Genomic DNA, 14,840 nt, shown 5'->3' with positions numbered 1-14,840 from the left:
TTCTTCACAGTCCAACTCTCACATCCATACATGACCACTGGAAAAACCATAGCCTTGACTAGACGGACCTTTGTTGGCAAAGTAATGTCTCTGCTTTTCAGTATGCTATCTAGGTTGGTCATAACTTTTCTTCCAAGGATTAAGCATTTTGAATTTCATGGCTGCAGTCACCATCTGCAGTGATTTTGGAGCCCCCAAAAATGAAGTCTGACACTGTTTCCACTGTTTCCCCATCTATTTCCCATGAAGTGATGGGACCGGATGCCATGATCTTCATTTTCTGAATGTTGAGCTTTAAGCCAACTTTTTCATTCTCCTCTTTCACTTTTATCAAGAGGCTTTTTAGTTCCTCTTCACTTTCTGCCATAAGGGTGGTGTCATCTGCATATCTGAGGTTATTGATATCTCTCCCAGCAATCTTGATTCCAGCTTGTGCTTCTTCTAGCCCAGCATTTCTCATGATGTACTCTGCATAGAAGTTAAATAAGCAGGGTGACAGTATACAGCCTTGGCGTACTCCTTTTCCCATTTGGAACCAGTCTGTTGTTCCATGTCCAGTTCTAACTGTTGCTAGATCAGGTTAGGAGTAATTAACTCTGAAATTGTCTCAAAAGTGAAACAGATGGTTTTTCTTTATTTTTAAATAAGATACTCTCCCAAATTATCTTCTCTGGAGATAGCCCTAGAAATGAACAAAATGGCTACTCTGATGTGATAAATCTATCAGAAAGAGAATAAAAGAACTTCTCAGAAAAAAATACAGTAAAAAGCAAGGATTTAAATTATTCATCAAGTCTCTCCCGGCCTGCTTCCTTTCTTTCTTGGTGAATTGCACACCCCACATGGGTCCTCAGAGTGGTCAGAGGATGGTGTTCACTCTAGAGGGGCCTTCCTTTGGGACTGGTTTATTTGGATACTTTGACCAAAATGTTAGCTAGCATTTTCTTTTTCCAGCTGAGTGTTGCATAATGCAATGTTCTGAATTTTATCTCCGTTCTCAGCAACTTACTGCATATATGCACTTAAAATGGATGGCTCTCACTGTACCTTTATGCAATAAACTTGTCAGGTTGGATTTCCTTTCAGTGAGTCAAAAGATGAGCTGAACACTGATATATTTTAAATATAAATTAAGCATTCCTCATGCAATTTGTGGCTTTATGTTTTTTCAAAAGAATAAAATGAGCTAGTTAACTGGTTGCCAGCTGACCTTTCCCTGACGCTTGCCCCATGGAAGTATTCAGTGTAGTCAGTGATTCCTCCATTAATGTCAGTGTTTTCTTCTATTTTAAGATTGTGGGGAATGCCAGTCAGGTTAAGGACACTGAAACCAGAAGGAGAAACAAGGGCCTTCCTTTATACTGTTCTAGTCTTGTTGATTTTCATTGCCAGTTACTTGCATGTGGTCATACAGGCCGTCCTTGCTTTACACAGTTCCCATATGCATGACTTTCAGTCAACAATGTACTGTGCAAAGTCAGGACTGCTTGTGTTTATATATGTATTCATATGTATGTTTATGTGTGCATATATTTCTTTTTGATTCTGAATGTGCTTATGTTTCAGATATTTGAAAATGGTAAAGATACAGGAGAGATCTCTGTTTGTATCAGTAAAAAAGATCTGGAGCCTAATAGCCCAACTCAAGCTGGCTGCATGATGGAAAGAGTGAGTTTACTGACTTTCCATTGATGACTATGAGTGTCCTCTAAGTTACTTGTAGTTAATTTAGGCAATTACATCTTTACCGTTGTTTAGAAAAGATCAATGATTTGCTGGTCTGTAAAGATTCATAATTTCAAACTTAACTTGTGGATTCCAGAGGTTCTCAGCTTTAGTATAGTATTAACTCCTGGCCTCTTACTTAATAGCATCTCAATCTTCATTATGCTTTTATTTGAAAATCTGTCTATACTGGACTCTGGAATTGCCCTCTTGTCCACACATTGAAAAGAAGTGACATGATACCCAGTGAAGGGTGTGTTCTGGGTGGAGGGTATTTCCAAACCCTAGACCCTGGGCAGGTAACACACTGCCCTGGTCTTTGCCTGTGCTAATTTTGAGCAAGTCCAGATGGTTTATCTTAGGCATTCTTACCTTTGCCTGTTTTTCAGACAATTGGGATGTTTCTCAGGCAGAACCGACATGCTCAGGGTCCTTACTTTGTGTCTTTGTCTGGCATGAAAGGACACTGAATACCCTGTTGTTTACAAATTGGGGTTATTCGCCTGAGCGCTCAGCAGCGCTCTGGGCTCCGTTGCTTGACCTTTGCTCAGAAACTTGCTCCTTTTCCTCCCCTTCAGTTCAGCACTCTCAGTCCTACCTCTCCCTGGTGGTATCCATTACCTGCACTTCATAGTTAGTCACAAAAGTTAATCATCCGATCATTAGCTGAGCTCAGAAGAGATGGGAAGTGCTACCTTGATTGATTAGAGAGAGAGAAGGATAAAGAGTCTTGTCTTTTTTTATTAACCGTCACATCCCTGACTATAGAAATCACCATGATACAAAAGCCTTCCCAGAATTCTGTACTTATAATCCCTCTTTTTCAACATTAGAATAGTTCCCATTTTTATTTGTATAAAAAATTGAAGATGGCATTTATGTTAGATTACACAGGAAGATATTATTCTGTAGATAGCTTTTGTTGGCTAATGGCACACTGAAATTGATCTGTAATTTGCTTCTATATGCAAGACAACTTGGGGGGAAACCTTTATCTAGGGGCATAATAAAGTTCTCTGTGTGGGAGAGCCCTCGTGACACCCAAGGACAACTGTTCTCTTCATGCACACTTGCCTCAATCACTAGCCTAAGATGTTTCACACTCCTCTCAGGCCCCTGAACAAATTTTTATCCTATAAAGGCCTGGTGATGATAGCTTTAAAGATAAACGGGTGAAGATTATCACAATTTTTGGTCACTATAGCCCAGCCCTCACCAGTGACCTTGAGATGAAAGGCATTGAGGCCTTACCTCCTGTAGGCTGTCGAATGCTCATCTTTGAACACCTAAAATGCAGTGTGTTGCCAAGTTGAGAAAATAGAGATTGTAATGCAACTCCTGTGAAAGTGCATTTGTTAAGTGGTCAGGTGTTCATATCTCTTCTCCACGTCACACTCCTGTTCTATGTGTACTTCTCTCCTGGATCAGGCCTTAAATCTTTCATATCTTGCCCTGTAAAAAAAGATGATGCCTGTAAAGCAAAATCACTGGGATTTAAAAAATGATCCACATTACATGTTTTCTGAAATAACAGCAAAGCCACAAAAATTAAGCTCAAGGGCTGAGACCACACAGAAATAAATGTAAGGGCTTTATAAGTATAATCCATAGATTCCAAAACTTGTTTGTGGTTCCAGTGAAAAAAAAGCAAAACACAGATTTTTATTGTTCTAACGCTTTTACTTATTCTACTCATAAAGAGAATCAGTTCTGTTCAGTGGCTCAGTTGTGTCCAATTCTTTGTGACCCTGTGGACTGCAGCGTGCCAGGCTTCCCTGTCTATCACCAACTTCCGGAGCTTGCTCAAACTCATGTCTATTGAGTTGGTGATCATCACTATCTAACATCTCATCCTCTGCCACCCTCTTCTTCTTTTGCCTTCAGTCTCTCCCGGCAACAGGGTATTTTCCAGTGAGCAGAGAGGTGGTGGTGGTGGTTTAGTCGCTCAGTCATGTCCAACTCTTGTGACCCCATGTACTGCAGCCCACCAGGCTCCTCTGTCCATGGGATTTCCCAGTCAAGAATACTAGTGGGTTGCCATTTCCTTCTCCAGGGGGAGATAAGGTTATTTATCCCTAATTCACGCAAAATCTAGAGGCTTTCTATAGATATAGTTGCAGGTCAAAGAAAATATTTTATATTTGGTTAAGAGCTTATAACCAATTGGTGAGGAAAGAAGGGATATATGACAGGCTTTCAACTTTCTCTCCTTTTCTCTGGGCCTCTGCATTTAGCACATCCAAATATACCTTCAGTTCAATGGGAATTAATAGAAGGAGCAAAAAAGATAGCCTGACCAGCAGCCAGGCAAGAAAAGGCTACAACTACATCCGCATCCCTGCCGAGATTATAGAGTAACAAGAAATTGAGAGACACAAGAACTGACAAGGGAGAGAAAAAAAGGAAGCCTGTGACAGAAGGTTGGGGGGAGTAGAGTGATGGATAGTGTGGGGCGCAGCACGGAAGAGAGCAGAGGCCTAAACACTCAAACAAAGGTGACGGGTGATTTTGAAAAATATCTTTTAAAATTCCATGCCCAACACAGTTCAGCTGGATTTACTTTCATTTGAAATATGCCCTCAGTTAGAAATATCTTGATAATCCAGAGATCTCAAATGTAAGACAGAAGCAAACAGACAATGCTATTATTTAAAATATTAAACGATAGCATTTCATATTTCACACTTCAATTACATTATATTTACAACCTGAAAGCACTCATTATTGAAGCCCCTGGCAAGCTTCTGCAGAGCGCTTAATTGATACATCCAGGATGAGGTCTTCCAAATGAAGCAACATAGGCTAAAAGTTGTGTTTATTTTTGCTGTCCTGTCACTGGTGGATGGTTCCGCCGTTGGCTACCTGAGGTTAGCCGGGGACGGGAGACTGCTGACTGTAAAACTTGAACATCCTCTGGAAGGACCCAACAGAGTGTGCAGCTCGGACAAGGAAAGCATAACCCTTATCAGAGAGGACCGTTTCCGTGTGTAGAAGCTAAATGCTCTTTCTGTAGGACTGTCACATCTGCTTTCAGTCCCCGCGCCAAAGGGTCAGAGCTCAATCACAAGCCTGTGGCACCCCCTGCTGGTTAAAAGCCCATGCTCATTTTGTTACTTTACACTGAGCTAAACATCGCTGTGATTTCACACTTCTTTTAACATTCTATATGAATTTAATTACCATTTGTTTGGACTTCCTTTGTTACAGAGGAGAGACAGTTTATTACAGGTGTTCACGTTTTACCTTATTTCTTTTCCTTCTTCATCCCTCCCCACCCACCCCGACCCAACCAGTTACTTCTCAAGATTCATCAAAGACTTCAAGGTTCTTCCATCCACCCACCAGGCCTCAATTTTTCTTCAATCCGGCTTTTTGATGAGCACGGTCAAGAAATTAAGAATCTGCTTTCGCTGAAGAATGAGCAAAAAATTTGGGTCTCTTATGGTAAAGCATACAGGTAGGAGCAAGGTGTTTATTCTCTGTCTGTGTTCAATTTTTCTGTGGCAACCTAATGGAAAAGGAGAGTTGAGAAGCCAGGTAGCACCTTTTATGGGGGGAAAATTATTTTAATTTCCAATAAAATTCCAGGGCTTTTTTTTTTTTTTTTTTATGAGGCAGTATTGTTTGTGGGATATGACATCTCTCTCTCTCCCTCTCTGTCTCTGACTTTCTGTCTTAATGCCTTGTCATAGTTCTTGAAGTCTGCCTGTCAGCACAGCAAGTGGGATTTGTTCATGTCTGAGTAGTCACCTTAATGATAGCAGATGGAAACGCCACAGGGGGCCCAAGCCCATCACACTGTCGTTGTCGCACACTGCCCTGACCTGCTTCCACTCCTCTATTTTTTTGTCCCTTTTTAAAGGAGAAATGGATGGTAATTGAAAAGGATCTTAAGCAAGATTTATGAAGCTGTAGACAACATGATTCCCCACTATCTCTCTCTGTTTTCACAAATAAAGTCTTAACCTTTTAAGCACCAATGACAGGACAGCTAAAGATAAATTGGTAAAGCTTGTAAGCCCTATCCTATCAAAGTTATATTTCTCAAAAGCGCCTTGCATTATTCCACAATAATTACTGGTTATTACTGAGCATTGTGTAAATTTTTGTAGATTGGTAAATTCCTGCATAAAATTATCAGCGTTTCTGAGAAAAGAAAAAGGCTGCAGTCTACAGGCATTGATGAGCCGGGCTGTTGTGTGGAATATCTTGGAAATTTATGCATATTTTGACAGGGCACATCCAGATGAACTCTGAAACTGCTTGTCAGGAAACTTAAACACACTTTTTTGCCTACTTTTAATCTTTTTGTTTTGTTTTGTGTTCAGCTCTTTATCTGTAAAACAAAACAGGAGAAATAAGAGAAATAATTTTGCTTGTAGAATGTAATTGAGCATATATTAATTATAAAATAGCATAGAGAAAACTAGGAGCTGATTGGATTTACTATATATTCTAATAATCAAAGTCAAATCTGCTTAGAAATCCATGAGGGTTTTGGGAAACCTTGGTAGAATTAGTTATAGGTAGCATATTGCAAAATCTATTTCATCTCTCTCAGTGGAATAAAATTAAAATACTTAATAGTATCTATACTGTGTAATTTATAAAACTGAAAAATACCTGTAAGGAATGGCGCTTTTCCTATGTAGGCAGATTTCAAAACATAATTACATTGTGAGAATTATATTTACAATGATAAGAATAGTGATGAATTTTAAAGTGGCAAGAATTCTTGTATAATTTAGGAAGCTCTTCAAACTACAAGAAAAAGCTTTAATAAAATACGTCTCATAATTTCTACTCAAATGTCATTATTAAAGTGAAAGCAATGACTAATTTTGATGTTTTTAATGAGGTTTGCTATTATACAGTATTTTAATATGATCATACACTTGTTCTTGGTTAACTAGATTATATTTATGGAGTAACAAAAAATGCTAAGTATCTGAAATATTCTAAAATCAACTGAGAGTCATAGCTGGTAGAATTTATAAATGTGTAATTTGTATATCATTACTATTTTAATAGCATAATATATATGCATATATATTTGATTTTGAATCCAGTGTAAACCACTAGGGAACCATTATAGCATTTTGCTACTACTGAAACTTCCAAATTAATATCAGAAAAGTTATTTCCATCTAGTTTAAAATATATTGAGAAAATGCACAATATGTACTAAGAAAATGATATTCATTTTCAGGGAGTAATTCTAATGTGTCTAATACATGTTGATATACAAGGTCTGATTACTCATTTGCAGAAGATTTTGGCAATATCTGCTTCTCTTTTGAGTCCTTTAGTTGTTTTCTCTCTTTAGTTGTTTTTACTTGGTTTCTCTCTTTAGGCTCTTTAGTTGTTTTTATTGTGAAAAATGTCCAGTACACAGAACACTTGATACAATGAAGATTTATATATATCCTTTACCTAAGTTCATCAATTAAAGACTTTGCCGCATTTCTTTTGCCTCTTTTATATCTCCTTTCTCTCACTTTTGAACAGTTTGGGATTAACTCCAGTCACTAAAGTTTTACTCCTAAATGTTATAGGTCATATAACTAAAGAACAGAAAGTTCTTCTCTGTCCCTGTTATAATATCTAACACAGTCAACAATAATATAATATCATCCAACATGTAATCAAACTACCCAAAATATGCTTTAGAGCTTTTTTGTAATCCAGTATCCAGATAAGCGTCATCTGTTGCATTTAGTTATTTTCTTTAGTTCTCTTTAATCTAAAATATTCTCCTATCTTTTGTTTTATTTTTCATGATAATGGTTTTCTTTTTGAAGAGTTCAGACACTTTTCTTGTATAGTGCCTCACATTCTAGACTTGTCTGAGTGTTTTCTCATGATTATATTCAGTTTAAATATTTTTGGAAATACTACACAGGGGAGGTGAGAGAGCCCTGTGATTCTAAAGGTAAATAGCAGTGTTTGTCACTAATTTCAAAAACAAAATGGCTCACAATTGACATAGTTGCCATTCTTTTTACTTAAGATCTTTTCCCATGATTTTAATTTTTACATAATTAAATTAACCTAAAGTAATATACCTAATAGTATGTAATATGAAAAATCAAGTCAGCATAGCATTTACTGAGCTTACAAAACATAGCTGTTTGTAGCCAGATACGAAAGTTTAATTTAATTATAGGCTTCAAAGATTATTATGGGTATATTGCATTGTAGTTATACATGAAAAATGAACATTACAAGGCTGACAGTTGATTCTTTTTCTCAACTATATGCTTTGTTTTATTATTGAAATAATTTTTTTAAATGTGCAACATTTGAAACATTTATGTGTTGCAACTATCCTAGGCATATTATAAATCAAACTAAAATGTGCATGTCAGGTATCAGTATAAAATACCAACAATAGGGCTGTATAGTAGGAAATTCACTTATTTCTGGATGTTATTTGACATGGGAATGCATGTTTTATTGACTATCTATACTCAAAGTTTAGAGTTTGTATAATTTTACAGATATATTTGATTTTTGTTTTTCCATTTTCCAGATCTCCACTGAACCCTGTTTTGGGTTTGACTTTTGACCAGGTGACTGCATTCGCCAGAGGTGGCATTACAGTTGTATATAAAACCTTCTTGGACCCTAATGCCCTTCTGCTACCTGGATGTGACAAGTAAATTAACAAGTTCTTGATTAAGCAATTTGAATCGCCTAATTCAGTTTTCCCAGAGTGAGAGATTTAAACACTAAAAGATGTTACTTAAATCATCTTAAATAAACAATCATTTATTTTATTGACTTATTTCATGATATCATGAGCTGTTGAAGACTTGCCATTAAGTTCCCTGGAGTTTTAGAAAACACATGGGACAATGAGCAGAGTATAGTCTTCTGCTTTGCAAAGTTAATGATTTTATTTGAAATGTAAAAACTGTTTGCAGGGGATTTTTTTAGACTAACAATTTTAAATGGAATTATTAAAATAGTAAATAATGAGTTCTTTTACGTGAGTGTTCATATTTAAGCATCTCATTTGATGATGATAAATTAGAGATGAAAGCACTACCCTGGAGGCATAGTGCGCAGAAGAGCGGGAGTTAGATCCAGGCACTGGACCCGTATCTACTCGTGATTGTCCATGAGCAGACAGGTATCAGTTTCCTATGGGTTAATGATAAAACCCAGCAGTTACTGATTGTTGACCATAGGCCAGGCACGGTTCTATTAATAAATGAATTGGATGAGAGCATATTTAATCTGCAAAATAATTATTTTAATCCTGCTGCTGCTGCTGCTGCTGCTAAGTCGCTTCAGTCGTATCCAACTCTGTGTGACCCCATAGACGGCAGCCCACCAGGCTCCCCCGTCTCTGGGATTCTCCAGGCAAGAACACTGGAGTGGGTTGCCATTTCCTTCTCCAATGCATGAAAGTGAAAAGTGAAAGTGAAGTCGCTCAGTCATGTCCGACTCTATCGACCCCATGGACTGCAGCCTTCCAGGCTCCTCCGTCCGTGGGATTTTCCAGGCAAAAGTACTGGAGTGGGGTGCCATTGCTTATTAGGCTATTATTACTCCATTTTTATAGAGGCAGAAACTGAGGCCCAGAAGGGCATTTTCCCAGCCACACGACTTGTACATGATGTACGAGGATTCTAACCCAGGTTGTCTTTCTTAGGAACTGAGATAGATAACCACTACCTAGCACTGCCTAGTAGTACTTTCTATGATGATGGAATCAGAATTTGTGGCCATTGAGCACTTGAAATATGACTAGTGTGACTGAGAAACTGAATTTTAAATTTTGTTTAAATTAAACCAATTTTCATTTAAGTAGGCATATGTGGCTTGTGGCTACCATATTGAATACGGCAGCATGATGCTGACACTATGTTGGATTAGGTGACCTATCTATAAAGTCCCATCTAACTTGATATTTTGTAATTTAACCAGTTACAACTTTCTTTAATATAGTGGTGAAAAAGCTGAAATAGAGGACAGACCTAGAGAACCAAAAGCAGTCTGATGAGGTCAGTCAGTCGAGCTAATGTAAACCTATTGCTGCTGCTGCTGCTAAGTCACTTCAGCTGTGTCCGACTCTGTGCGACCCTATAGACGGCAGCCCACCGGGCTCCTCTGTCCCTGGGATTCTCCAGGCAAGAAAACTGGAGTGGGTTGCCATTTCCTTCTCCAACAACCTATTGCTAAGTATGTCTAAAAAGACAGACTCTTTGATCTTCTCTATCCCCCAATGGCTGCCTGCAGTTTCTAGACAAGATTATAATGTTCTGCCTTGTTTTCTTTCTCTTTATGGATAGAAAATAACTCAGCACTCTTTATTAAAAGCATTTTCATTTATGAGAAGATTTATTTCATGTGTGATAATCTTTCTCTAAGCTGTTAAATTTGCCTTTCCCTTTGGTTTTTAGCTATGAGTTTAATTTTTAATTTATGTATTGCTTCTTTATTTTACTTCTTCAAGTGCAATGAATACTGCTTTAATGAATGGATTTAAATTAAATCTGATTCCCTAAATATAAAAATGTGAAACTGCCTTTATTGAACATGAACTAGTTTGAAGATAATTTACTTAATTTTTGGATTCCATTTGAACTTTCTTTCTATACTCTGAAATGGATCATTTGAGATCTTAGTCATCATGCCCTTACTTATATTTCTCAGACTATTGAAAGAAAACTACCATCACCATTTCTAGAACTGCTTTTTGTTGAATAGCATGCTGTATGGTATATCTTAACATAGCAGTGTTGAGCCGCAACTTTCTTTAGGGTAAGAATGGACTCACTATTAAAATAAGTAATTTGGCTGAGTTAAGAATGAAGCCAGCCCCTCTAGTTTGTGATTCATCTATGTACTCTCTAGACTGTGCTGCCTTTTAAAAGGCTCTCTTAAAAATACCAAGCTAATATTCTGTATACAAACATTATAAATATAAAAGCATGCTTTATTATTATAGATCAGTATATTTACGATAACTTTAACAATGAAGATGATCTCCACTGTGAGTGATTCTGTAAGATTAAAAATTTTTTGTTTCTTTGTTATGTTAATAATTAACTAGGCATTGGGTCCCCCCAATATCATAAATAATAGCAAGGAAAAAATTTAAAGCCTTCCTTTTCCCAATTATAGCTACCAGGATACTTTATAAATTACTGTTTAGAAAGATTATAGACTATACATTGGTTTTTCTCTCACTAGAAGAGTAAGATGTATAAATTATCATACTAATAGATTAAAGAGTGCTAAAACTCATTTTATTCTAATAAGAACAATTACATATTTTGTTTTCTTAGTTGGGACATTTGTGATGGATTTCCAATTAACTTCAGTGGCACCAGTCAACAGGTACCTGATCAATTTGAAAAGGTGGACATGGAGAACAGTTTCCTACAGAACAAGGTCAGAATTATTTGTTGTTCTTGATAAGAATATTTTATGTATTGGACACTCAGTCAATACGTGGTGACTGGGTAGATATTTGTGAAATTTTGGAAAACTGTAAATTATTTTACAAATGTTAGGGGCAAGTATTATGCTCTGCGTGCATGCATGTGAAGTCGCTTCAGTCCTGTCTGAATCTTTGAGACCCCATGGACTGTAGCCCACCAGGCTCCTCTGTCCATGGGATTCTCCAGGCAAGATTACTGGAATGGGAGGCCATGCCCTCCTCCAGGGGATCTTCCCAACCCAGGGATTGAACCTGTGTCTCTTATGTTCTTCTGCATTGGCAGGCAGGTTCTTTATTTACCACTAGTGCCACCCCGTTACTTAAGCACTTTGAAACTGAACCAATATTGAGAAGGGTTAGAGGAAGGGGTAAGGTGGGAGTTTGACATCGACATGTATACACTGCTATATTTAAAATAAGTGACCAACAAAGACATACTGTATAGTACAGGGAACTCTGCTCAATGTTCTGTAATAACCTGAATGGGAAAAGAATTTGAAAAAGAACAGGAAGAAAAAAAAAAAACTGTACCAATATATATCATTTCTACCTAAGAAATATTCTACTTGTATTACATCATTTAAGTATAATTGTTCAGCATATTTTCTTTATACCAACTACATTAATAAGTTGCATTTGTTTAAGAAATTCTTTAAGATGGCTCATATTTTTATACTCTAGAATCTGATCTATATTTTCTATGGGTCAATGTATCTAAGTAGCACAAGTTCTTCAGAAAGCTGTACTTATAACACAATCCAGAAGGTCTCTTCATTAATTTACTTTAGAAATTTATCTTTCAGTAAAGAATTTTTTCTGCCTGTGAGCTATGAAACACATTTTATAATTATTTGTAATTAATTATTATTGATTACTCCTGTCTCTAAAGAAGGAGTAACTCTTTTCTTTTTCTCAGTTGGTTGAGTTACGTAGGGTTGTTCATTTCAGCTGCATACTGCTGCTGCTGCTAAGTCGCTCCAGTCGTGTCCGACTCTGTGCGACCCCATAGACGGCAGCCCAGCAGGCTCCCCCGTCCCTGGGATTCTCCAGGCAAGAACACTGGAGTAGGTTGCCATTTCCTTCTCCAATGCATGAAAGTGAAAAGTGAAAGTGAAGTTGCTCAGTCGTGTCCAACTCTTAGCGACCCCATGGACTGCAGCCTACCAGGCTCCTCCGCCCATGGGATTTTCCAGGCAAGAGTACTGGAGTGGGTTGCCATTGAATTCGTGAAATCAAAACCAAAAAGTACCCACAGAGACAGAGACGCTCAGAGAAAGCAGGGCTTCTTGTTAACTAGTTTGGGCCCTTTCTTTGTGAGAGATAATGCAAAAGACACATTGTCCCAACCTGCTGTTTTTCAATTTCTCCATGTTGCTCATTCAGTCTTTTATGTCAAAATTTATACCAAAAACGTTAGTTGTTTCAAGGTATATGTGAAGCTAAATTGTATAATTGTAAAGCTAGAGTAAAATAAACAATTATTTCTAGTCCTGTTTCTGAGCAAATTTAGAAAATAAATGTAAGTTGAATGGTGTCCTAAGAATTAATGCATTTTGTATTTTATATTCAGTGACATTAAGGTTTATTTGCCATAGTTCTCTGATCCTGTTGGCATTCTTTTTTAGCTTTTTTTTTTTTTTGCTGTAGCTTTATTTTCTCAAAAACTTATATACCTAACCATTGCCTATTATTCATATCATCATCTGGCCTTCATTGATCTCCATGATTCATCTCCAGTCTTCCCCCACTTTGTCTTTTCAATCCTCTCCGTTTCTTGATCTTTGTGTACCTGACCGTACAGTCGGAGCTAATAAACGGAGTCCCCTACATGATTTACACTTCGGTTTACTTGTGCCATTCCATGTGTTGTTCTTTGCTAGGATACAATCCCTCCATTACTATTTACTTTTTAAGGCTTTCTTCAATTTCTTCTTTATCCATGAAGCCTTCTCAGATCCTCCAGAGAAATTTAACTTCAAGTTATATTTTGTGACCCCAGAACTCCTTTTCACACTTTGAAAATTGTTCTTAGAGTTTGTGTTTTGGTAAAGGCACTTGCTTTTGTGTCTTTCTCTTCCACTAAACTGATAATTCTTTGGATACAGATTTTATGTCTTACTCATCTATGCGTTCATGAGTGCTGGAACAAAGTCTTGGATATAGAGCAGGTACACAATACGTTTTCATGAATGATTTTTTAAATTTAGCCATAATCTCTTTTAAGGCTCACTATTCTCTAATATGTTCTTTGTGTGTTAGCCAAGCTAAATTGTTCATTTGTTGTTTTCTGAGTCCATGATTTCTGTTATTATGCCCACATGAATCCCTCTGCCTGGAATTCAACCTTTCTTTCTTTGTCACCAACCCCCACCTTCTCTGACACCCTTATGCCATATCCTAGCATGGTACTGGCATATAGTTGGCATTCAACTGATGCTTATTGAAATCCTGCCCATCATTCTAGCCTTATCTGATTTGTGCCTGCTTCATAAAATCTTTCTTTACTGCAACCCCACCCCCAAACCAGATATGATGTTTCTGACCTTGATACCCCTGTTGCATCCATTCTATACCCTTTATAATGACACTGACTCTGTTCTGTTCCTCTTGCAACATTTTTTGATGATTTGAAGTCAATCATTGTTCCAAGTTTGGGCATATTTTAGCTCACATTAGAGTAGAACAAAATGGTAGATTCCACTGAGATTATTGGTATCATATCATAAAGGATCTTCATTCAAATGGATGTTGTTCTGTAGAAAATACAGAGCCATTGGAAACATTCAAGCAGAGGCAGATGTGATTTGATCCTGTGTTAGGAAGATATCTTGGGAGATCTTTATCTTATCCTCCTACCCCTGCCTTGCAGATTAGAAATTTTTAGAACCAAAGAGCATTCTGATCATTCTTGTCTCTGCTATAGTATCTAGGTGCTCAGAGTTAGCTGAGTGGAACTGATTTCTCTAGTTAATTAACTCATTCAATAGAAACCAGGTCAAACCTGAGGGGGAAAAAAAGGATAGTGAAGAGGAAATGTCAGAGGAAAAGAACTAGAAAGGCCTCTCTCTTTGATTTTAAACCCAAGTAGAACTTTGAAAGAAAACTATATTTTGTAATGTTGAAAAATGAGAAAATAAAAACCAATAGTTATTTTATCACTATTAATTTGTTCTAATGATTTAGTGAAAGTGAGAAAAGACCTCATCCTGCAAGTTTGTACACTACTGTATTTTTAGAAGAAGAAATTGGTTTTGAATAAAATTTCAGCTCAGTCAAAATAGTGATAAACTGGATAGTAAAGAGACACTTTCAAAGAAAGTTTCCCTTAGCTGTGAAACCTTTGAAATCCTTTCAGAAAAATGTCTCCAGTTATATACAGAGGTGATCAGTGCATTGGAAATAGCAATTTAATAACTTGAAAAGGAGCACTTTTAAGAGAGATTCAGGCAGAGGTCATGGGTATCTAGAGGGCATTTTATTGTAGAATCTTGATGCTCATCACAGTAAAGGAGGACACTAAGAGGATTACAACAGGGATAGAGAGGAGGGAGGCAAAAGCCGATACTCTTGCTGCATACGTTTTCAAATTGGCTTGAGATAGAGGTATCAGTGCCCAACCCCGACTGTTCTTTTAAATCTCGTATTGACAAGTAAAACCTTT

The 14,840-nt window shown here is 37.2% G+C and overlaps 1 protein-coding gene across 1 annotated transcript in view; it reads left to right on the top strand.

The window, feature by feature from the left end:
• The window catches only part of DCDC5 (doublecortin domain containing 5), a 405,912-nt gene that overhangs the window by 176,766 nt on the left and 214,306 nt on the right, over positions 1-14,840 (top strand). Inside the window, exons 6-9 of the mRNA XM_010831800.1 lie at positions 1,567-1,668; positions 5,019-5,182; positions 8,258-8,383; positions 11,025-11,130. Of these exons, the coding sequence (XP_010830102.1) occupies positions 1,567-1,668; positions 5,019-5,182; positions 8,258-8,383; positions 11,025-11,130 (498 nt within the window). The remainder of the gene's footprint in view (positions 1-1,566; positions 1,669-5,018; positions 5,183-8,257; positions 8,384-11,024; positions 11,131-14,840) is intronic.

Source organism: Bison bison, unplaced genomic scaffold, assembly GCF_000754665.1.
Source record: "Bison bison bison isolate TAMUID 2011002044 unplaced genomic scaffold, Bison_UMD1.0 scf7180017864531, whole genome shotgun sequence".
In the NCBI taxonomy this organism is placed as follows: Eukaryota; Metazoa; Chordata; class Mammalia; order Artiodactyla; family Bovidae; genus Bison; species Bison bison.
The sequence above is the reverse complement of the archived record's forward strand: the minus strand, read 5'-3'. Positions and strand labels throughout refer to the sequence as shown.